The sequence below is a fragment of the Galeopterus variegatus genome, unplaced genomic scaffold (genome assembly GCF_000696425.1).
Source record: "Galeopterus variegatus unplaced genomic scaffold, G_variegatus-3.0.2 Scaffold5139, whole genome shotgun sequence".
In the NCBI taxonomy this organism is placed as follows: domain Eukaryota; kingdom Metazoa; phylum Chordata; class Mammalia; order Dermoptera; family Cynocephalidae; genus Galeopterus; species Galeopterus variegatus.
The window spans coordinates 7,262-29,467 of NW_007731250.1; the positions used below are offsets into that span (position 1 = coordinate 7,262).

Sequence of the window (22,206 nt, forward strand, 5' to 3'; positions counted from 1 at the left end):
ACTGAGGGTTGCGATCCGTTGCTGGACACGGAAAAAAGACAAAAAAAAAAAAAAAAGAAAAAAAGAAAGCTATCATTAAGCTAAGTAAAGATAAAGGAGAGATGACAAAGGCCTATTTACTTTGTTCTTTCTCTACCAGATTGTAAACTCCAAGACAGCAGGGCCCCATCTGTCTTGTTCATTGCTGTGTCTCCAGCACTAAGCAGCAAGTCTGCTCAATATTTGAGGAAAGAATGAATGAAAGAGAGGGAGTGAATGTGAAAGACATTTTGAAGGACTGGGTTTGAAAGTCAACTGCCTTGAGAGGAGAAGAATATTGGTATTGGTGAGCAGAGGGCCTTGGAGGCCTGCTTCCTTTCCTGAAGCTTCTTCTCTGAGCCTTGGGAAGGAGTATCTCAATGAAGAGATCATGTACACAGGTTTTTGGAAAAGGCCTTAGACTCCTGGCATTCCACGTGGCCTCTTCAGTCTAGGAGAGGAGGAAAGAGAAAGTACCTTGAAGGACTGGAAGGAAACCTAGGTGAACATTTAGGACTGAGCGATTTCTGTCCTTCCCTAGGTCCGGTATTCCCAAAAGCACACAGCAAAAGGAGATCGACTTTGGCCTCCGATGACTCCGTGAGGGTTACTCTCGGGGTGGGGTGGGATGGAAACCGATGACCCTCGCCTAGGCAGCGCGGGAACCCGGCCCCTCAGGCCCACGTTCCATCCCACCCCAAACCCCTCTCCCAGTCCTCCAGTTCCCGCACATCTCATTTCTTGACCACCGCCCCGACCCCAGCCCCGCCCTCTCTCCTCCCACTCTTATTCCCGCTCCCCCGCCCCATTTCCTCCCATTTCGCATCGCCCGCCTCCTCCACGGTCCCTCCCCAGTCCGCCGCATCCAGGTCTTTCGCTCTCCCTCCTCCCTCCCGTCAGCGCCCCTCTCTGGCGGCCGGGGAAACCCCGTGCCCCTCTTGCCCAATGAGGAGACGGCGCCGGGCGCAGCAGGGAATGGGGCGGGGCTTGAGCCGGAGCGGAAGTGGTGTCCGGAGCGGAAGTGGAGCTGCCGCCACCGCCGCCGCCGATTCTGGAGCCGGGGTAGCTGTCGCCACCGCCGCCACTGCAGCCGCCACTGCAGCCGCCGCCGCTGCCGCCTGAAGAGTGGGCTTGGGAAGGAAGCGGTCGCCGCGCTTGGAGCTTCGCTCGGAAGCATCTTTGCCCCCTGCAGCCCTCCCACGGTGAGTGCGGCGCGGGGCCCGCCGGGGGCCCCCGGGGGCCCAAGTTCGAAGCCCCTCTGCGGCGGTGGCGACTACGGTGGCCCCGCGGGTGGGTGCCAGGGTAGAGGCGCATATTCTCGGCCCGCGCGGCCGCCTGCGGCGCGGGCCCAGCATTGCCGCGGCCCCTCCCTGTTTCCGGGGCCGGGCCTTTCGCCTCCGGGCGAGGCCCGGGCCTCCCTCGCTGCCTGCGGCCCTGATCTCAGGGCAGGGTGCGGCTCCATACCGCGCCCAAAAGGACGGTCGATCTGTGGACCCCGGACCCTCTCTCACTACCTGATTCCGATCCCCGCACGGCTCCTCCCTGCGCCTTGGTCGGTGAGGACCGTCCCTTTCAGCCCTGTCACCCCTACTCCGTGCTTTCCGGTTTCTAAAAATTAAAATTTAACGAATGAAGCTTAGTTTTCGAGCTCTGTGCCCTTGCTTGACTCCCCCTGGATGAGTAAGGGGGTCTAACCTTGGGAGACAGCAGGGGGTATACCCCCTCCCACTTTGCAGTAAAGCCATTTCATCATCGTCCACTGGTTATGGAGCCTGGCAGGACCTGAGATTTCCTAGGAAGAACAGGGTTGAGGCTCGAATTAAGAAAATTCATTTGTTGAAACCGGTTACTGAGGTCGGATCCCCAGGAAGAAACTATCAGAGGCTGAGAATCGGAATATTTTCCGACGAAATTTACCGTCGTCTAATGCCAGAATCTTTTGTGTCCTCGCCCCAAATTCCCCCATACTGTGTGTTGGCACGTTATTTGGTCTGAAATTTGCCTGTTGACCTCCCTGCTGGTGGGGAAAGGGTGGGAGCAATTTGGACCCCTTTTCTTCAGAAGATAAGTATATCTTTGTCTATTGCAAATGGAGAACTCGCATGTAATGTGGTTTTCAAAGGTGGCAGCATTGGTAAGACAATTTGCCAACCTTTCTGTAAAAATGCATGTCTCTTGTCTTTGCCTTCACTGCATTTCTCTTTGGTAAGGCTAGATAGCATCAGGCTCTGATTTTACTTGCCCTGTGTGGGAGATGGAATTTGGCAAGATGTTATGAACATTTAAAATCAGCTGGCCACAGGAGCCAAAACAGAAAGGTGAAGCACTTACAAGGATATGAAAATTGTCTTCATTTCTCATTGTTTCATCTGTTCGTGTGAAACCACACACATATGCAGTGTATAGAACTGGACGTGGCTACTCAGCTTTTTGCATTTTCCTGTTGAAAATATGTATGGATAAATATTACTCGATTCTTAGTGAATTTCTTCTTGACTGCTTCTCGTTTCTTACTTAGGGACATCTTAGTTGTCTGAGCTCTCATTTTTCTTGGATCCATGTTCTTAGCAGCACACAGCGTGGTGAATGTAAAAACTGATAATTTTACTGAGCCCAGGTTAGGATTTTAAGCCTGGCCTTCAAAATGGAAGACTAATAATCCAGTAGCAACTGCCGAATTACTTTCCTAGCCTCTCCCTCAATGAGATGAGAAACCATTCACCTATCTTACAGATGAAGTCTTTATGAGAAATGAGGTGATTTGGCTTGGACCACACACCTAGTTTTAGGTTGAGTATCCTCATTCATCAGTAGCAAATATTTATGGACTGTCAGGGTTATGGCTTCTACCCTATAATCTGTACGTTTCCCATCATGCAGTGCTTGTGTTATGTTGAAGCCATTTTAGAATTGGAGGTCTACAGATCAGGGAGGCAACGTCTTTAAAACCAAGCTGAGCAAATTCCTATGATGACAGTTCCTCAGGTAAAGTCTCCAGAGATTTGGGCTACTGCAAAGAGTGCATTTTGCCCATTTGTCTGTGGATACAGAAACAGAAAGAGCACTGGACTTGGAATCAAGTAAATTTGATTCAGATCTCGCCTGCAGTACTTTATAGCTGTGTGGTCCTCAGTATGTTAATCAATCTCTGGTTCTTAGTTTCCCTGTCTCCAGAGTTGTCATGAGGTCCTCTTACAAACTGTAAATTGTTAAACACAGCTTTGGGTTTTGTTTTTTAATCACAGAGTTCACTATTAATGGTTTCCTTTTTTTTTTTTTAATCCAATTACATTCTGAAGAGACCCAGTCCTGCTTTGTACACATGTTGCTTTCAAAAAAATGATGTATTGTTATAGAACTTTATTTTGCATATAGCATATCCAGTTTTTCTGAGTCATTTTCTTATCTGTACAGTGCAAGTGGTAATGCAGTCTTTGATGTGTTGGTGTGACAAAAGCAATAATTAAAATAAGCATCTGGGATATGAGAGGTGTTTAATAAATGTTTTTGACTGTATGCATGAATATACACATACATAGATTAGACATAGCATATATGTAATATATAGCGTAGACAGATATATAGAGTCCATTCATTTGTGATTTATTCACCAGCTGATGTGGTAGCAGCATCAAACAATTAGTCTATAATAGTAATAATAGCTACTACTTACAACACTTACTGTGTGCCAGGCTTTTTTCTAAGCATTTTACATATTTTACCTCAACAACCAATGAGAGGTAAGTACTGTTAGCCCCATTTTACAGATGGCAAAACAGAGGCACAGAGAAGAGTAATTTTTCCAAGGAGAGACACCTACACATGGAGAGCAAAAAGTGATGGAACCAGGAATCAAACCCAGGTGAAGGAATGATACAGATTTCTATTTGTGGTAAAACAACACAATTCGTGTATCTTTTACGTGAACACCATTTAGTTTTTTTGGGGGGGGGGCAGCTGGTACAGGGGTCACACCCCAGACCTTGGTGTTATCAGCACCATGCTCTAACCAACTGAGCTAACAGGCCAGCCCTACAATTTAGTTCTTAATTTTTCTTTACCCATATCCTATTAAAATAAATGTGTTTCAACAGGAATTTTAGCTATTTTTGAAGATAGATATAATGTAATTTATTGGGGGGGAATATATCTGTCCTGGCCTGTAGGGATGGTGCTGCTGGTGTGCATCAGGAAGCCTGTAAAAAAAATCCAGTTTTTCTAGTACTTGCTTCATACTAGGGAGAAAGTTCATCAGTTACTTTGTGGCACATAATCCTAGATTCATCATCTAATAGAATTTGGTCATGACCGTCATTAATTTTTGTTAATCATACTTCTTTTTCTGTAGATTTTTAGATTTTCCATATTTTCTTTAGGAGGAGGAGATTAGGCAATATATCTACATAAGTAGAGAGAAAAAATTGTAAATTATAACATCCTGTTATTCTACTTGCTCTTTCAGTGGCATCAAACTAAGCAGTTTTTCTTTTAATGAGGATACCTTAGAGAATGAACTAAAATTTCCTTATAAAGGGAATTTTAAGTTTTTGGGTTCCTATATTTTTCTAGAGAGAGATGCTAGTTAACACTAGTTAGGGGGCAAGAAATTATAGTTCTGTAATAGCAACTTTTAAGCTTGAGAACCATCTTGTTCTCTACATGAATATCATCTGTATGTCATGATGAAGAAACTAACAGTTGGAGCTGGATTCCGAGGGAATTTTTCTAAAGGGAATATTTAAAGAGAAAAAATAGTCTAAAAGTACTTTCTATTTTCTGATATGTGTGCTGAAAGGCAATCATGTTACTGCTTTCTCTACTGAAATCTTCTGATAGAGGCATAGTTATGTGTTCTTCATACTTGTAATGAGATGAGCATGGTTGATGGCCTCAAGAGAACAAGTCATTCCCAGCAGATTGTAGGTTAGTTGCCTTTTTTTTCTTTTTAAATTCTGGGCAGTTCTTTGTTATGTAAGTTTTTCCCTGTACTGGTTAGTTTCTTTTATTGTTTTCCCTAAGAGACCCAACAAGAAAAGTTATTTCTGAATGGCCTTGAACAGGACAGAGGTTGAGGCTACAATTAAGTAGATGTGAGCCCTGTTCATTGTTATTGTTTGTCCTTAGATGAGAGTCTTACCAGACAATTTGTTTGACAGTTTGATGAGTTTTTGGCTTATGCTGTTTTTACTTTTTAACTTAATTTTGATTTTTAAAGCTAGATACATTAGCTTAATAAAGCCACTGCTAAAGCCTCACTGTAATAACCTTGTATGGGTCTTCAAAAAATTGACAATTCTCTTTCTTAAGTAAGCATTGGGAATTAGAATTGGTCTTTAGGAGATAGTACTGCATCAAGGAAAGAGCATTAATTTTAAAATTAATGTTGGTTTAGATCCTAGCCCTGCCATATATAGCTGTGTGACCCTGAGCAAGTTACTCTTTACATGTATAAAAGGGGGCAGTGTCTCCTACCTCATATGATATTTAGGATTAAATGAGTTGATGTAAATCTCTAAGTGCTCTGCACATCTAGGCAGACCATAAATGTTGGTTATTTACTAAACAAGTTATCTGGTTTGGGTTTTTGTATAGCTAATTGATTGGACTTTTGAATGGTAGAGATGGACAGAGAATATTCCAAGGGCTTGTTGAAACTCAGTTTGAATCTATAGATTATAATGTAGTAGCTGAAAAATATTAGTCAAAAAGCATATTCTTGACTCCTGATTAGAGCTGAGATGGCTCTTTTCAAAAAGTAGTCTATTTTATAGGTCAGAAGTGGTCTACGTACCTCTGTCCACACAGGAAATAACAGCTTGTTCACTATTAAAAAATTCATCAATTGATTAGGTAGTTTTATTCATTGTGGTATAGGCATTGTGCTACACAGTAGGTGTCCAAAGATGAAAGTCTAGATTCCTACTTTAACCTCACAATCTAGAGTGAGAGCCAACGAAGACCTTTACAGTGAACTGTGCTAAGTGCTGTTTTAGAAATAGGCATAGTTAAATTAACATATGCCTTTCTTTTAAAAGTCTTTATTTTTTGTTGTTGTTGGCTGGCTGGTATGGGGATCGAAACCCTTGACCTTGGTGTTACAAGGCTGTGTTCTTACCAACTAAAAGTCTTAAAAGAAAGCAGTCTAGATTTAAAAGAAATGAGATTCCTAGTAAGTGTCCCTTCACAGGCTGGCCATTTGTTTGTTAATTTTTGTGTGGAATATACAGTGGTTACCATTTGTTTGAGTCCTTAAGACATGCAGAGACTGTGCTAAATGTTTTGTATCATGAACAAATTTACTCCTTATAAGAACCTTATTAAGTAGACTTGCCTATCTTATGGATGAGTCGCACAGAGGTCAGGTAACCTATGGAGTTGGTGTGTTGTACTGGTAAGTTGGACTGGGTGGCTTCATGATGTTGGTGGAGCCAAAACTTTTAAAACCTATTCAGAAGGTGAACAAACTGGGCTGTCTTTATTGATCTGAATTAGCATATTGTCTTCTTGGATTGATCACTTAAAGCCAAGAGAGCAATTTATTGTTATATCTGCTGTTGATTCACATTGTGTGATCTTGGGCATATCATTTAACACTGTACTGTTTTAAATTAAATCTTGGCTAATTGGATGTAATTAGCAATGTTATTCAACAACAGATGTGAAAGAAGGAAGGGATTTTGAAATAGAGGTACAGTTTCCCTCCACAATTCAGTGTTGAGTGGACAGTAGTGCTTATGACTTTGCATTTCAGATATGCAGTGTCTCGTTTTCTAACAAAGAACCTGCAAATGTTTGAATGAGATTAAATTTATTACAGAACTCTAAATTCTGTGTGTAGAATGGCACACAGACATTTTTAGAGTGGGTGTTTTTCAGTGAGTAGTTTTCTTTGAGAGCCAGGAGTACTTAACTTTTTCTGGATAACACCCACTAACCACCTGGTCCCACTGACTTTCTCAGTCCCTCCTGCAGTAGCTTGGCATCTGTTTTTCCTTCAGCAGAGTGACTCCAAAACTGTAACTTCTACTTTATGGTGCTGTGGATGTTCTATCTGGAATGGTACATCTATGAATGCTATTCAGAATTTGTAGTCAATTTGAGCCTAGATTTTTAAGGTGTTCCTGTCAGTATCTTCTGTCTGGATTGATAAAATATACACTTCATTCAGATAGCTGTTGTTCCTGTTACCACCCGGAGTTCCCTTTTTCTCCCTATACAGAGGGAGCCCTGCTATCACATAAAATGAATCAGGACCCATTCACTTTCTAACTATGGCTCTTCCTGCTAACACTAGCTGTTTGCTGGAATTAAATATGTACTGCTTTTTTATGTTCCTACCATTAACGTTTTGCTCTCTCAGAGGAGGACCACACTTCTTATATTTCTTTTGAACTCCTCTCAGTGAATAATCCAAAGAGTTCTTGGAAATACTAATATTTTTTTCATTTTGCAGTTATTTCAACACACATTAGGTTGGTTATATGTATTACATTTTTGTGAAATAGCTTAAGAGTAGGAATATTTGCCTATGAGCCTTTATTCTGACCAGCATTATATAAGCATTTTGTGTACATTATCATACTTGATGGCTATTAATGTCTCCTTTTAACACTGAGGAAACTGAGATTCAGAGAAGTTATAATAGGGAAATGTGGAGAAAACCTTAACTTCTCTTTAGAAGCCCAGATTTGTTGTATGTACGGCTTTCCTAAAAACAGATCCCACCATATGTTTTATATAGAGCTTGGGTAATTCCTGACATATGATAAATAATGGAATCCTCATTTTGAATTTCTAACATTATTAAACTCAATTAAAGCTTATTATTTTAGAATTGAGTATGTTCTTTTCCTTGGAAACAATCATAGCTGAAAGTTGATGCCTCTAAAGGCCACAGCTGTCATTTTCAACTCTTCCTTTGCAGTGTACCCCCCTTTTTAAAAAAATATGGATTAGTAATAGTCATTTTTTTTGTATGCTTCATGGCTGGCTGGTACACAGATCCAAACCCTTGACCTTAGTGTTGTAACACCGAGCTCTTAACCACCTGAGCTAACTGGCCAGACCGATAGTCATTTTTGTCCTTATCCTTGTATGTCTGTTCTGGCCACTGGAAAATGGAATGACTTCCCAAAATTTTGACACTGACTAGAAAAATGTTCATTAGGCAGAGAATGGAGATAGGGAGACTCGGTTGGTTCATAGGTACTCTTGTTTCAGCATTTATTGTTTGCTTTAGGGTTTCATTTATTTGAAGGAAATCCTATTATTTGTGGGCTCCTTTAGAATTATTTTTCATAACTTTCTGTTCACCTGCACCAGTGGCTTCTCTTCTTAAAAACCTTTTTTTCTCATAAAAACACAAAACATTTTTAAAAAGTAATATATACTTGAAGAAAATTCAAAAAAATAAGCAAAAGATAAGAAAATTAGGATTATAATAATGTAATCACCCAGAAATACACTGGAGAGATAACCACTTTACCCGTTTAGTGTTAACCTTTTTGTTTATATGTTCTTTAGGGGATGTTTTACGAAAATGAAATACTGTTGTGCAACTTCCTCCCCCATTCCCCCGCCATAGCTCTTAAATAAATATTTCCATGACATTAAATCTTTTCTTTTGGTGGCCATGAAATCTTGTACCATCTCTCTCTCTTTTTTATAAAATCATTCCCCTATTGTTGGATATTTAGATTATTTTCAGTTTTTCACTAAGCTGTTGCTGCTTTTTCCAGCAAATCTTCCCGGTCCACTGACTTGCTGCACCCAGTGGCTTACAACAGATTGACACCCATCATCATCATGTGGCTGTGCACCAGAACTCCTATTTTCAAGCATGTCAGTGTCTTTCTGAAAAATGTGCGGCACGGGGAAGATCTCTTGGCTTTCTGCAGGGTTAGGCCCCCTGCAGACTCTAATGAGTTTGTTCTGGGATCTTGTCTGCTGTGTTGATGCCCAGGCCCAATGATGAGACTGAAATCTTAGAAACTTTTTAGGAGTCAAATAAAGGCTCTCTTGCTGATATTTTTCATGGTGGGAACTTCATTCAGAGTCTCAGAAGAAAACTAGGTCATGATTATAAACCATCTCTACTTGTTATCTCTAGAAAATCCAGTTAAGGATTAATGAATAAAAGTCAGTTACAGTTAATATGTCTATCCACTTTGAGGATATTGAGAATGAAGTCTTATCTAGGAATGTTGACATTCACTTTCTGTGCAAGATTAACCTTTACTTTCTCTTTTCCTTCTCATGGGGTTGTGTACTAAAAAAATCCAAGCTCACATTTTGTGGGCTAAAAAAGTAATTGTAGGTACTATGAGTGTAGTAATAGGACTTCAAATTTGTTTTTGCACTGTGCATTTCTACATTTACTATTCTTTAATTTCCTGCCCCTCTTCATAGCAACTTCTTTTTTTTTTTTTTTTTCTTTTTTCCATGTCCGGCAACGGATCGCAACCCTCAGTGTTGCCCCCGTACCGGACCGGGACCGGCAACGGGATCGCAACCCTCGGCGTTGCCCCCGCACCTCGCTCAGCCAGTGAGTGGGAACCGGTCTGTATGTGGGATCCGAACCCTCGGGCGGGAGCGCCACCGCGCTTCCCAAGCGGCGCACTATCCAGTGTGCCACCGGGCCGGCCCCTTCATAGCAACTTCTGAGGTAGATCTGTTATCTTCATTTTATAGATTGGAAGACTGAAATTTAACAAGCTGACATGGCTATGTAGTGGCAGAATGCACTCTTACACATAGTCCTGTTGCCTTTCTGCCATACCACATATAGGTAGCCTGTGTTCTTTGTGCTCTCCCAGTAATGATTTGTTGAGAAACTTAACAGATATTTATTTGAACATTAGTTTTGTACTTAGCATGGTTTTAGGCATTGATTGGGAAACAAAACATGAAGCTTTCACACATGTGAGACTGTTAATGGTACAGTACTCATCATCTGTACTATAGAATAGCATAAAGAAGCCCTAGACTGTGTGATAGGCTACAGGTGTATTTGGGGTCATAGGCAGGGTAGATCAGTGTGGGCTAGGGCAGCCAGGGAAGGCCTGCTAGTCCTAGATGGATGGATAGGGTTTACATAGGCAGGAAGTAAATAGGAGAGCATTCTAGATGAAGGAAATACAAAAGCAGTTTTAGGCATGTTTGAGCATGGTGTTTATAGGGCATGTAGTGGTATTCAGGCTCAGAGAAAGGGAAATGTGGAGAACAGTGGATGAGAAAGCCTAACAGGTAAGGAGGAACCAAGTTATGAAGGACTTTGAGAGGCAGGTAGAGTATAGATTTGATGGAGTAGCCAAAAGAGAAGCATTGTGAAAGTTTTGAGTAAGAGTGAAGGCATGTCTAAAAGGTAGTTTAGGAAAAGCAGGAAGTAGGGTGCAGAAGTACAAGGAATGAGGTACAAATGTAATGAGGATTTAATGTACTTGTGAGGAATAGGTGCTTTGAATTAATTGAGAAAAGAGAGAACTCTACCATGTTTGCAGTTTTATTCTTTCATTTCAGGATCTGTTCATTCATTCAGCAGATATTTGTTCATACCAGTTATGTGCAGGATGCTGTGGGAAATATACCCTAAAGGAACTTATGGGGTGGGAAAGGCCTTAGATATATACAAATAATTTTAGTAATGAAGAAATGTGATAAGACATTAAGACAAGTAGAGATGAAATGCTTTGTGAGAATATTTTCATCTCAGAGCAGTGCTGTCCAGTAGAAACAGAATGCAAGCCATATATAATTTAAATTTCTCTAGTAGCTACATTTAAAAAGTTTTTTAAAAAAAAGCAAAATTAGTTTTAATAATTTTCTAACTTAACCCATTATAGTCCAAAATATTGTGATTTCAACATGTGGCACTAGCCAAATTTCAAGTGAATAGCCAAATGTGTAGCTGTCATATTACATAGTTCAGGCTTAGCAGCTTAAGAAAGGATTCATAGAGTGGGTGGCATTTGAGCCATGCGCTGAAGAACTTTGTATTCAGAGTATATGGGAAAGGTCATTCCAGGTTGAGGGAGTGACTTAGTGAGCAAAGACAGAAAAGCTCACTTTGTAAGAATACCGTTTTGTGGGGCTAGCTGCTTAGGTCAGTTGGTTAGAGTGTGGTGTTACAATACTAAGCTCAAGGGTTCGGATCCCCTTACTGGCCAGCCACCCCCGCACTGCCCCCGTGCCCCCTAAAAAATACCATTTTGGCAGAAGTACTTATTGTGTAGATGGCATGTTGTGGGAAAAGTCTGGGAAAATAGGTTGGTAAAGTTCCCCGTTGGCAGCAGGGAACTTTAAAAAATTTTGAGCAGGAAGTGACTTGATCAGGGCTTTAAGAAGGTGGGTCTGATAGCAAAGATGTGAAGGGGGCTAGAGATAATGAGAGACTCAAAGCAGTGGGAATAAGGAAAGAATATGGATGGGAGATTTATTATAGATGTAGAAATGGGGACAATTTCATTTTTCCCTTGTCTGCTGCCTTTCTCCAAACTTCTGGGTGTTGTGTAATCCATTTCCTGTTGAAATTGGTCTAGCTACTTCAAAATCCATGTTATATAAGTCAAAAGTTATGTAAGCAGTAGGCATCAGGACTTTTAGCTATGGATTTTGTTTGTTGTAGGTTGTTACTGTGCGTATGTACTGCACGTAATTAAAATGTTTTAAAACAGATAGATAAATGGATACAGATTTTTTTAAGGCGTGCATTCAGTCTTGGCTGTATTGTGATGGTGCTGTCTCTTAAGAACTCTTGTATGATCCCAAAGAAGCTTGAAACAGTTGGCCCCAAACCAGAAAGGCCACATTTTATTTTAGGAAATAGGGTGTGGACATTTGGGAGGTCCCAGGGAGTAGTCAGGATTCTTCAAAGAAGTGTGATTTAATTTTTAATGCTTGGGAAGGAGAGAACTAGGGGTGGTACTTAATTTGGGGGCCTTGTAGGGGTGAAGAGTTTTGTGGCATCGTTTAGCAATGTCAATACTTTGTATTTCTCTGTTACTCTATTGTAATACTGCATAGGATGACTTAGCTTTTAATTGGCTTTTGGCAAGCACTTTATTATTTGGAATCTTCCATAGATAGAGGTTTAGAGGTGCTGATTTATGAACTTTGAAGTGGGCCTCTAATACACTTCTAACTTTGCATTAGTCTATAGACTGGAAATTTTCTGAAGCTCGTCAAGTCATTGAATGTTGGCTTCTTTCTATTGTGCTTGGCACTTCTAGGAACAGTAAAGTAAAGTTATTTAATGATGGAGATATTGTCCTGATCTCAAAGACTTTATGATTAAGAAAGACATACTAAGAGAGTTTTTAATTTTAAGATGATAAACAGAGTATTTTTGATATACTTATATTAGAGTAGACTAGGTTGTGTTGCGGTAACAAACAGCCCCAACATCTCAATAGCTTAACCCAACGAAAGATTCTTTTGCACACTGCATGGCCATGCAGGTTTACAGGAATCTCTGTACCACACAGACACGGAGAGACTCAGGCAGACAGAAATTCACTGTTTTGTGACTGTACCATTTAGAATACATGGTTGTCTAGGTGGCTGCTGTAAGAGAAGAGATCCTGGGGAACCACGCATAGCATTTTCACAGTTTCAGCCTGGAAATAGCATCATTTCTGTTTTTGTTTCAATGACAGAACTACCATAGGACCCCCTCTTAACTGCTGGAGGGTGGGGAGTGCTGGGAAATAGAGGGGAGCAAGTGGAATATTGTGTGAGGATTACTGTCTCTGCTGCAGTCTCATTCTAGTGTTGTGAGTAAAGATATCAGATGGATCAAGGTGAGACTTCACTGAGTGTAAACTTACAATTAGTGAGCCTTACATAGGACACAGCTTTGAGTGTAATTTAGATAATAAGTGATAAGAAGAAAAATTATAGTTTTGAACTGGAGGATCAACTACTGAATTGCCTAGATTTTGAGTGTATCTTATATCATTGTGTTCCATCTAATAAAACATTTTTCATGTGATAGGGCCCTGTAAAAATTTTCTCTTGGAAATACAGCAATGACTTTTGAGGCAAAAGTTATTTGTGAGTAGAGGTTTACACTGTGTGGCACAGATGAATATATTCATATTTAAACCAACAGTACATAAAACTAACTCATTGTTCAGTAAATAATTTCTTAGCTATATATCACCCCAAAATTACTGCACTCTATAAATGGTGATTATTGTAGTGGGGAATTGACTAAGGTGAGGTGAATAATTTAAGAGGTATTCACTGATTGGTGTATATAAAGGATTTGATAAATGATAAACTGAAGTCACTAAGATTTTTGTGTATTTCAGAAAAACTTTTAAATGCACCCACTGATGGTTCACATGAATTCAGTTATGGTTTGAAGTTCTGTTGCTGTGCATCTTGTTGTATACTCCTGTCTCTTACAACCTATACCATATGCAGAATTAGTGCCTGGTATTTGTAAATAATGCTTTGAACTTTTCAAAGTGCCTCCACATGCATTAGGTCCTTTGTTCCTCATAACAGCCCCATGAAGAGAGTTGGTAGTGTTATTATTTTCCAGTAAGGAAACTGAAGCTCTCAGGTTAAGTGATTTAACAGAGGTCATGCCACTTGTAAGTAGCAGAGCTAGTGCTAGATAGAGCCCAAGTCTGCCTGCCCTTTGTTTATGTTCTTCCTCTGCAGTGTGTCCTTGTAACAGTTAGCAAATTGCAGAAGACATGATAATAATGGCTCCCATTTTTCAGGTGCCTACTGCTTAATATGGGTACTGCCAAATAGATCATTTAAATTCATCTTTTGCTTCAAGATTGATTGAAGTAATGATCATGCCTAAAGTATTTTTCCCTATACTATGGGAAAAAACAGATGTGGTTAAAACCAGGCAATTCCTTACAGGGCAATGAAGAGAAGACTTCCTGTATTACAGGGCCTGGACTAAGGTCATTAAAAAAAAAAAAAAAAAAAAACAACAGAAAACCCCAGACAATTATTGAAAGAAGTAAAGGACATATATTTATCATAAACTTCTAAAGAAATAGTTATTAAGCAGTTTCCATGTGTTGGGGAGGTGGATTAGGATAGTGGAAGAAAACAAAAGCTCTAGAGCGAGATGCACTTGAATTTGAGTTCTGGCTGTCTACTATTTACTGCAGTGTTGCTCTGGGCATATCACTGGCTGCCTCTGAACCTCCGTTTCTTCACCTCTAAAAAGGGGACGGGGTTGTTGTGTACATGCCTACCCTGTGGGACTGTTGGGAAAATCAACTGACCAAAATAATAAAAGGGCTTAGTGAAATACCTAAGCCTGTAGGTGCTTAATACACGATCAGTATTGTGGATGGCATCTGGAACTAGATGTTTCACATTTAGATATGCTGCTTTCCAGATGGGCTGGAGGAAGATTCACACATGCGTTTCCTGCCCCCAAGCCTGACATTTGCTTTCTCTTTCTTTTTCTCCTGCTCTTGTTCCAGAGAATGACCATGGATAAGAGTGAGCTGGTCCAGAAAGCCAAACTCGCCGAGCAGGCTGAGCGCTATGACGACATGGCCGCAGCCATGAAGGCAGTCACGGAGCAGGGCCACGAGCTCTCCAACGAGGAGAGGAATCTGCTCTCTGTCGCCTACAAGAATGTGGTGGGTGCCCGTCGTTCTTCCTGGCGTGTCATCTCCAGCATTGAACAGAAAACAGAGAGGAATGAGAAGAAGCAGCAGATGGGCAAAGAGTACCGGGAGAAGATAGAGGCGGAATTGCAGGACATCTGCAATGATGTTCTGGTAAGAGGCCAGTGCTTCTGTTTTAAACAATCATTTCTAAATAGTATCAATTTAATGTTCAAATACAAACACTCAAACAGCTTATGAGGAAGAGGTGTCTGATAGACTAGAAAGCTGCAAACCATTTGCAACTAATTTTTAAGCATATCGTGTGTTTTTTCTTACCTTTTGCTTGATCAGAGTTGTTCATCACTTCTGGGGGATTTTCCTCTCCTATCAAAAAGAACTGTGAAAAACAGGAACATTTAGTCAACATCTCTCCATATTTTCTTTAGAAACTGAGGCCAGAGAGACAGGATATTAGATAGATGCAGCCACATATAGTATAATAATATTCTAAATATTAGTCTGAGTAGTGTCATCTCCAGTAGGAGAGGCAGGATCAAAAAGCTGAGCTGCCTTTCAGCCTCTCCCCCGTCATTCCTTCACAGTGTAAAGAACTGTTTTTCTGAAAGTTAGGCACATCCATTGAGTTCAGCATGTATTCCAAAGCCAAATCAGAGTGGTTTGGATGTTCTCTCCTGTGTTTTACATAAGCCTTAACCAGATGGTTGTTTGGTTCTCTCTGGCCACAATGTGGGGTTGGATGGGAGGGGTGCATATCATAGGGCAAATCATGATCATAATGTCTTTCCCTCACATCCTGAGCCCACTGGGAACTTTTTTTTTCTTCCAGGTCAAATCAGGTAAAAATGAACGGTAAGGGCTGCTTTGAAGGGAAAAGGAATTCACACTTGTGGATCTACCTCCTCCCCTGCTGGCTGCCTCTCCAAATTACTGTCCATGATACCTTTCTTTTGAAAACCAATATAGCCATTAGACAGTACTCCTCCTTCCTAACCCTTAAGGAGTTATATACACCCTGTCTGTCTGCAAAGAATATTAAAATGACTACTGCCCCTTGCATCTTCTCACTTTGATTGATCAAATCCCCTTATAACTAAGCTTTGCATTCAGCTTCTCTCTTCATTAGACTCATGGTGTAAGAGTGTCATGGCTAAATTTGTTGCCTGTTGGTAATTTGGGGGTTTGTTAATGGTGCACTAATTCCTGAATGTTAGGTCCATCTGGTATTCAGATGAAGTATGGCATGCATTCCAAGGGCAAGAAAGTTCCATAATTCCTGAAATGTAGACCAGCTTTTAAGAGCATCTGAAAGAATTTGAAGAAGAGCATGGTACTTACTGCCTCTTAACCAGTTTTTCAGGATGCCACATTCTAAAACAACTCTTCGAAAATATTGCTCTGTATACGAAGCTTGGACTCCTTCAGAACTACTTTTGTTGTAAGCATAAATGTTTAAAGGAATTTATTATTAATAATAGTATTAGCTATTCTTTGAGCGCTTACTACGTGCCAGGCGACATGTTAAGTGCTTTGTGTACGTTAGCTCTTTTGTCCTCATAACTACTAGAAGGTGGCTGTTGTAATCCTCCATTGTGTAGCCAAGGAAACAGGCTCAGGGTAATTAGGTAATTTGTCCAAGGGCAAACAGGTAGTACAAGAGTACTCTAAAAAGTTCATGGAAAAGTAGAATTACAAGGTAATACGAATCTTTCCATGTACTTTTTGAAGACCCCTTGTAAGCAACGGAAAAGGGATTTCTACCCAGGCCAGATTGATTCTAAACTTAGTTCTTGGCAGTTTTGCTCTATTATTGCCTTTTTCCTCCCAGAATGGAAAGGTTTTTTTTTCTTTTCTAATTAACAGAAGTTATACAGGTTTAGGGCCGGCCCGTGGCTCACTCAGGAGAGTGCGGTGCTGATAACACCAAGGCCGCAGGTTCGGATCCCATAGAGGGATGGCCGGTTGGCTCACTGGCTGAGCGTGGTGCTGACAACACCAAGTCAAGGGTTAAGATCCCCTTACCGGTCATCTTTAAAAAAAAAAAAAGAAGTTATACAGGTTTATGTTTTTAAAACAGAAGCGGGGTAGGGGACAGGGCAGAAAAGTATAAATAAGAAAGTAAAAATTACTTCCAATCCTGTTACCCAGAGAACTATTATTAACATAATTCTTCCAGGCTTTTCCCCTATGTATTTGTGTGCAAGTACACACACATATATATATATATATATATTTTAATATTAAAATAGGATTTTTGTGGTATTTATAATCTGCTTTTTTTTCACTCAGATTTCTTTTGAGAGCTTTTCCATGTTATCAGTGTAGTTCTGCAGCATCATTTTAAGGCCTCCATAGCATTCCATTGTACGGCTATAGTTTAATTAACCCCATATGGATGGTCAAAGTGATTTTTAACAGAAGAATACAGACATCAGCTGTTATGACCTGGGCTAACCAACATTTAGAAGCTTGGATGAAAAATACATTTTTTTAAATCTTCAAAAAAATTATTTAGAAGTGGTAGTGTGTATCTTTAATTTCAAACATAGGTTTAAGATCTTGTAAATAATTGTAAATTCTTAACAATGTGAATCATTTTTTAGGAGCTGTTGGACAAATATCTTATTCCCAATGCTACACAACCAGAAAGTAAGGTGTTCTACTTGAAAATGAAAGGAGATTATTTTAGGTATCTTTCTGAGGTGGCATCTGGAGACAATAAGCAAAGTAAGTAATATTTTTAAAAATAAATTTGACCAATAGTGGAGCCAGTCTTCTTTCATAATGACTTTAACAGTTTTGTTTCATCTGTTCACCATAGACACTAACATCACAGTCCTCAGAATTTAAAAGACTATATAGCATTGTAATGAACAGGGTCATGGGGGTTGACAAATCAAAACTTATCTAAGGGGCAAATATGGAGGCATTAAAAGTTTGGTGTATAGTACATTTGAAGAGATCTTTATCTTGAGGATTATTTGGTAGCTTTCTGTTTTGATGTGAAACTTTAAAATATTTGATGTTGTGAAACAACCATAGGGATGCATTTTTTAAAACATCTGTATTATTGTCATGGTGATAATTATAGCTGTACCTTATTAAGTGCCTACTATGTACCAAGTACTTTTGAGTCTCATCTATTCCTCACACCACCATACGAGTTTAGGTGGCAGCCGGCCAATTTTCTGATAAGGAAACCAAGGCTCATGGAGAGTTTTACTTTCTCTAAGCCACATACCTAGTGAATAAGAATTAGGAATTCAAGTTTGGGTGTATTGACTATAAAGCCCAAGATCTTTCCACTAGAGCACATTGTTTTCCACATTTTATCTTGTTTAAAGGATTATGTCTATATTTCTTAAGTGCTTTAGTAGACTTCATCGTAATCGTGTTTGTTTCCCCCCAAAAGCATTAATAGTATTTGGCTTAGAGTAAACATTTAATAAATGTTTAATTGAGTGGTGAAGATACTGATATTGCATTTGATAGGTTATGTGCTCTGGCCCAGTTTGGTAAAATAATTTGATAGTGGACCAGTATGTGATGCCACTTATGAAAGAACCCAATCTTTAATATTTTTCATCTTTCTTTTAGCCACTGTTTCAAACTCCCAGCAGGCTTACCAGGAAGCATTTGAAATTAGTAAGAAAGAAATGCAGCCTACACATCCAATTCGACTTGGCCTGGCTCTTAATTTCTCAGTCTTTTATTATGAGATTCTAAACTCTCCTGAAAAGGCCTGCAGCCTGGCAAAAACGGTGAGAAAGATTGTCTCTCTGTGTGGTTCTGATGATAGTAAAACAGTACTTGTGCTTTCTAATAACTTCTTTTTATTCCTGAACCTCTTCATTGTCTTGGACTTTTTTGAAGATTTTGTATGAGTGGGAGTATATCTTTTATGAAATAAATACAGACTTGTTGCTCTTTGATTCCTTTCCAATACCTCCTGCTGATTTTTGTTTTGTTTGGGGGGGGGTGGTTGTAGAAGATTCCAGGTGAATGTTGTGTTGTGTCTCATCAAGCTTTTGATCTTAGTTATATATTGTCATCCTTGTACCAAGATTTGAGGTTATGGCTGTGTAAATGAAAGAAATCAGATAATATTTTCTTTGTGTGCTGGATCACCTCGTATCTTCTTTTGGACTTTTCTCCATATTTTTTGAGTCTTTTAACATGCACACTGTTATTTAAATTTTTTTTTTAAAATTCAGAAAAGGTGTCTGAAATGAATTCTCAAAGTTTTATCACTTAGAGCAGATTAAGTGGTGTGAACTTTACTGTTCTTTATCTCTTGTATCCAAGACCTTTTGAGTTTTAGTAAAAAAAAAAATTTTTTTTATTTTGAAAAAATGGATTACTATTTTCTAAATCTGTAATAAAAAAGGGATTACTAGATGTCTTTGGTAATTAAGAAATTATGTGAATTTGCTAGAATGAATGTGCTAGGGGTAACAGTAATACTGCTTACTTATTAAATACAGCAAAGTTCTTATCTAGGAATTTTTGTCATTGTTTTGTCATTGTTGGTTGGTACTTTATAAACATTCATTATGAAACAGTTAGCAAACAAGGTAGTAATAGCCTAGGTTCCCCAAAGTGTACTGTACAAGAAGAAAAATTATATTCACTTATTAGCAGAAAAAAAGTTGGGCTAAACTGACTCCAGAGAACTTGTGAATTCTTTGCTAAAGGTTCTTTGTTTTAGGCATTTGATGAAGCGATTGCTGAATTGGATACACTGAATGAAGAGTCTTACAAAGATAGCACCCTGATCATGCAGTTACTTAGGGACAATCTCACTGTAAGTACTACTTCTGGAGGATTTATAGTCTCTTTTCTATTCACTTACTTAATAATTCACTTTTTTTTTTTTCCAGCTGGCCTGGTTACAGGGATTGAACCCTGGACTCTGGTGTTACCAGCACCATGCTCTAACTGACTGAAATAACCAGCCAGCCTATAATTCACTGTTATCCAAGATTCAAGAAGGGACTTGTACCCTCTTAAATATAGTTAAAATATTTAACTAACTGTTAAATTGATTATAAATGATTGCTAAACTTTTGGGCTTTGTAGTTATCACTGTCCGCAGTAATACAGGAAGAATTTCAAACAGTTGAGTGAGATAAGATAATACAGACTGGACCACCTCCCTAAGTTTTAGTAGCCCTACTTTGATTACAGCTCTTTTTTTTTTTTTTCTCTTGCAGCTGTGGACGTCAGAAAACCAGGGGGATGAAGGAGATGCTGGAGAGGGAGAGAACTAATGTCTGTCGCGCTTTGTGATCTGTTCAGTATCACTCTGTATCCTCCACATATATCCCTTTGTGCGATAAAAAAAAGAAAAAAAAAATTGTACGTTGACTTTCGATTTTTCACAGCCTCAGCCTAGCAAAAATGGTCCATGGAATAAACAGCTGGTATTTGTATCTAAAACTCAGATTGGTCACATAAATGCCACGGCATTCTGAAGTTTTGATTTTGATTAACATTGACAGGATTACTGTGTGCTTAATTTTTTTAAAAACTGAACACTGTGATTATGGGGTTTTGTAATTTAGCAGAACTCTTACTGGTAGAAAAAATAAACCTGAATTATGTGTAACTTTTTTGAAGGTTCAATCTGATATCAGAATAGTCACTGAAATACAATTCCATTGTAAAGTTGTACAGAAAGTTATAGAGATTATATTGTGACACTGGGACGTGGAGTGAGATGCCTATCATTTGGCATTCAAGATTTATGGTAATTCACAGTAATTCTGCCTTTTGTTCAGGGCTTATAGACACTTGACCAGTTTGGGCTATTGTCACTTAAAAGTTCATGACCACACATGTCCACAGTATCTTCCTCTGAGGAAACTCGAAGCCTGACATTGAAATTCTTTGTGGCAGATAACTGGGTTATGACAGCGCAAAAAGGTCTAGTGCTCATATAACGCATGTGATTAAACCCTCTTTCCTACAGCAGTGTGTTACCATCTGTAGCTTGTGCTTCTGTAGTAGAGTCTGTTTCCTTGTAACCACTGAACTAAAGAACAAAAGAAGCCGTGTATTTTATGAATGGCCTTATCTGTTTCCTGGATAATATCTTTAAGAATAGTATTCTGTAGAGATTGCCTTTCACCCAGTCTTTGGGTTCTTCCTAGCTTGGGCCTTTTAAATTTTGAAATTTAATCCACCTTTACCACTGTCCTTTTTGACTGTTGACTTTGGTTTTCTTTTCCTTCTTTAGATTTCTGTCCTTCCACTTTCTTCCTTTTTTTTTTCTTTTTAATACTATATGGGTATAGTATTAAAGAGACATTGGTGAACAACTTGGTGAACAAGACTTGCTTTAAATAGTTGGTTGAGAAGAGCTTCTGGCACCATAGCTCTGTCTTCCTCCAGTTCTCAGCACAGTTGTTGCTCTTCAGTCGTACCAAGATCTGAATCAAAAAAGTATTTTAAATATCCACGATTTCTCCCTGTATTGCAGCCAGCCCTGATAATGCTTATTAGTACCTATCACCAAATCTCCCAAATGTACTCATCCAGCCCAGTTCTCACACATGTTTAAACAAGACCCTATAATGCAGGGAAGTTCAATGGACACTGCAATGGAGAGAATCAAGAATAGCCAGGCCTACCAGTCTAAAGTTTCACCCCTCCACCTTTAACATTCCATGTAGCTGTAGAGTCCATCTGTTTGTCCATCTGCTGAAATGAGAAAAGAAAAATTCATGCACTGATTTAAAACAAATAAAAAAGAAAACAGCAACAACAAAAAAATCCCTCTGTTTCTAGCTGAAAAAAATGTGCGGTTAATACTTGGCGCTTGAAAATGCAGTAGTGAATGTGGAACCAAGCCTGTCTGTATATCTGGTAGCTCTTTCTTGCTTTGTTTTTCTTTACCAGTATCCTGCCTAACGTTTGCTTCTGTGATGGTTATATTGCCTAGCAAGCACACCTGTGGTTGTGAAAATAGTATAGCAAAAAAGAAAAATCCCCGGTTATTGATGTACTAGATTTGTGTATGTCTTTTAAACAGTTCTAGTTTCACCTTACATGGAATAATCAGGAAAAGTGTAAAAATTCAAAAGTGAAATAAAAACTTTTATCAGTTAGTTGCCTGTGAATTGTCACCGCCATCTCTATCACTATCAGAATTCGTTAACTATTCTGATCACACTTATTTTTGGCTCTCTCTTTAAGAACAGGCAAAAAGTTTTACTTTATCTTTTAGAACCAGAAGTCATGGTGTTGTAAAGGGGAAGAAATTACCATTAATTAAACAGCCTCTTTCCATCCATTACTTGATGCCTCTCTACCTTTCACAATAACCATCCATGTGTTAGCTTCTAAGATTTGGTATGGAGAATTATTTTGCATTGCATTTAAGCTTCCCTGATCCATCCCCACTCCTTTTTTTTTTTTTTAACCCCGAGATATAACCAAGCCAGTGAAAAGTAACCAAGCTTTACGGTTGTGTCTCGGTCGTCTCCAAGGTTATACTGGTCTCTGTCATCTGCCCTAACACTTTATGATAGCCTGCAGCACTGTTTCCTTCTGGGATTTACCTCCTCCTAAAAACATC

At 39.4% G+C, this 22,206-nt stretch overlaps 1 protein-coding gene across 2 annotated transcripts; it reads left to right on the forward strand.

Moving 5' to 3' along the window:
• The first annotated feature begins 1,010 nt into the window (after window positions 1–1,010).
• On the forward strand, window positions 1,011–21,736 carry YWHAB (tyrosine 3-monooxygenase/tryptophan 5-monooxygenase activation protein, beta). Of its 2 annotated transcripts, none has more exons than XM_008588978.1 (6): window positions 1,011–1,220; window positions 14,478–14,780; window positions 17,231–17,354; window positions 18,225–18,388; window positions 19,336–19,431; window positions 19,841–21,736. In XM_008588978.1, the coding sequence occupies exons 2-6, from the start codon at window positions 14,481–14,483 to the stop codon at window positions 19,895–19,897; spliced, it is 741 nt and encodes a 246-aa protein (XP_008587200.1). In that variant the 5' UTR covers window positions 1,011–1,220; window positions 14,478–14,480; the 3' UTR covers window positions 19,898–21,736. The 2 variants fall into 2 exon arrangements, with proteins under 2 accessions (XP_008587200.1, XP_008587201.1); XM_008588979.1 differs by lacking the exon at window positions 1,011–1,220 and adding an exon at window positions 1,478–1,574.
• The last annotated feature ends 470 nt before the right edge of the window (window positions 21,737–22,206 follow it).

Coding starts and splice junctions, on each gene's coding strand:
- YWHAB (XM_008588978.1), top strand. CDS start 14,481: ATGACCATGGATAAGAGTGAGCTGGTCCAGAAAGCCAAACTCGCCGAG. Junction 14,781..17,230: donor ACATCTGCAATGATGTTCTG/GTAAGAGGCCAG, acceptor ATCATTTTTTAG/GAGCTGTTGGACAAATATCT. Junction 19,432..19,840: donor TACTTAGGGACAATCTCACT/GTAAGTACTACT, acceptor TTTCTCTTGCAG/CTGTGGACGTCAGAAAACCA.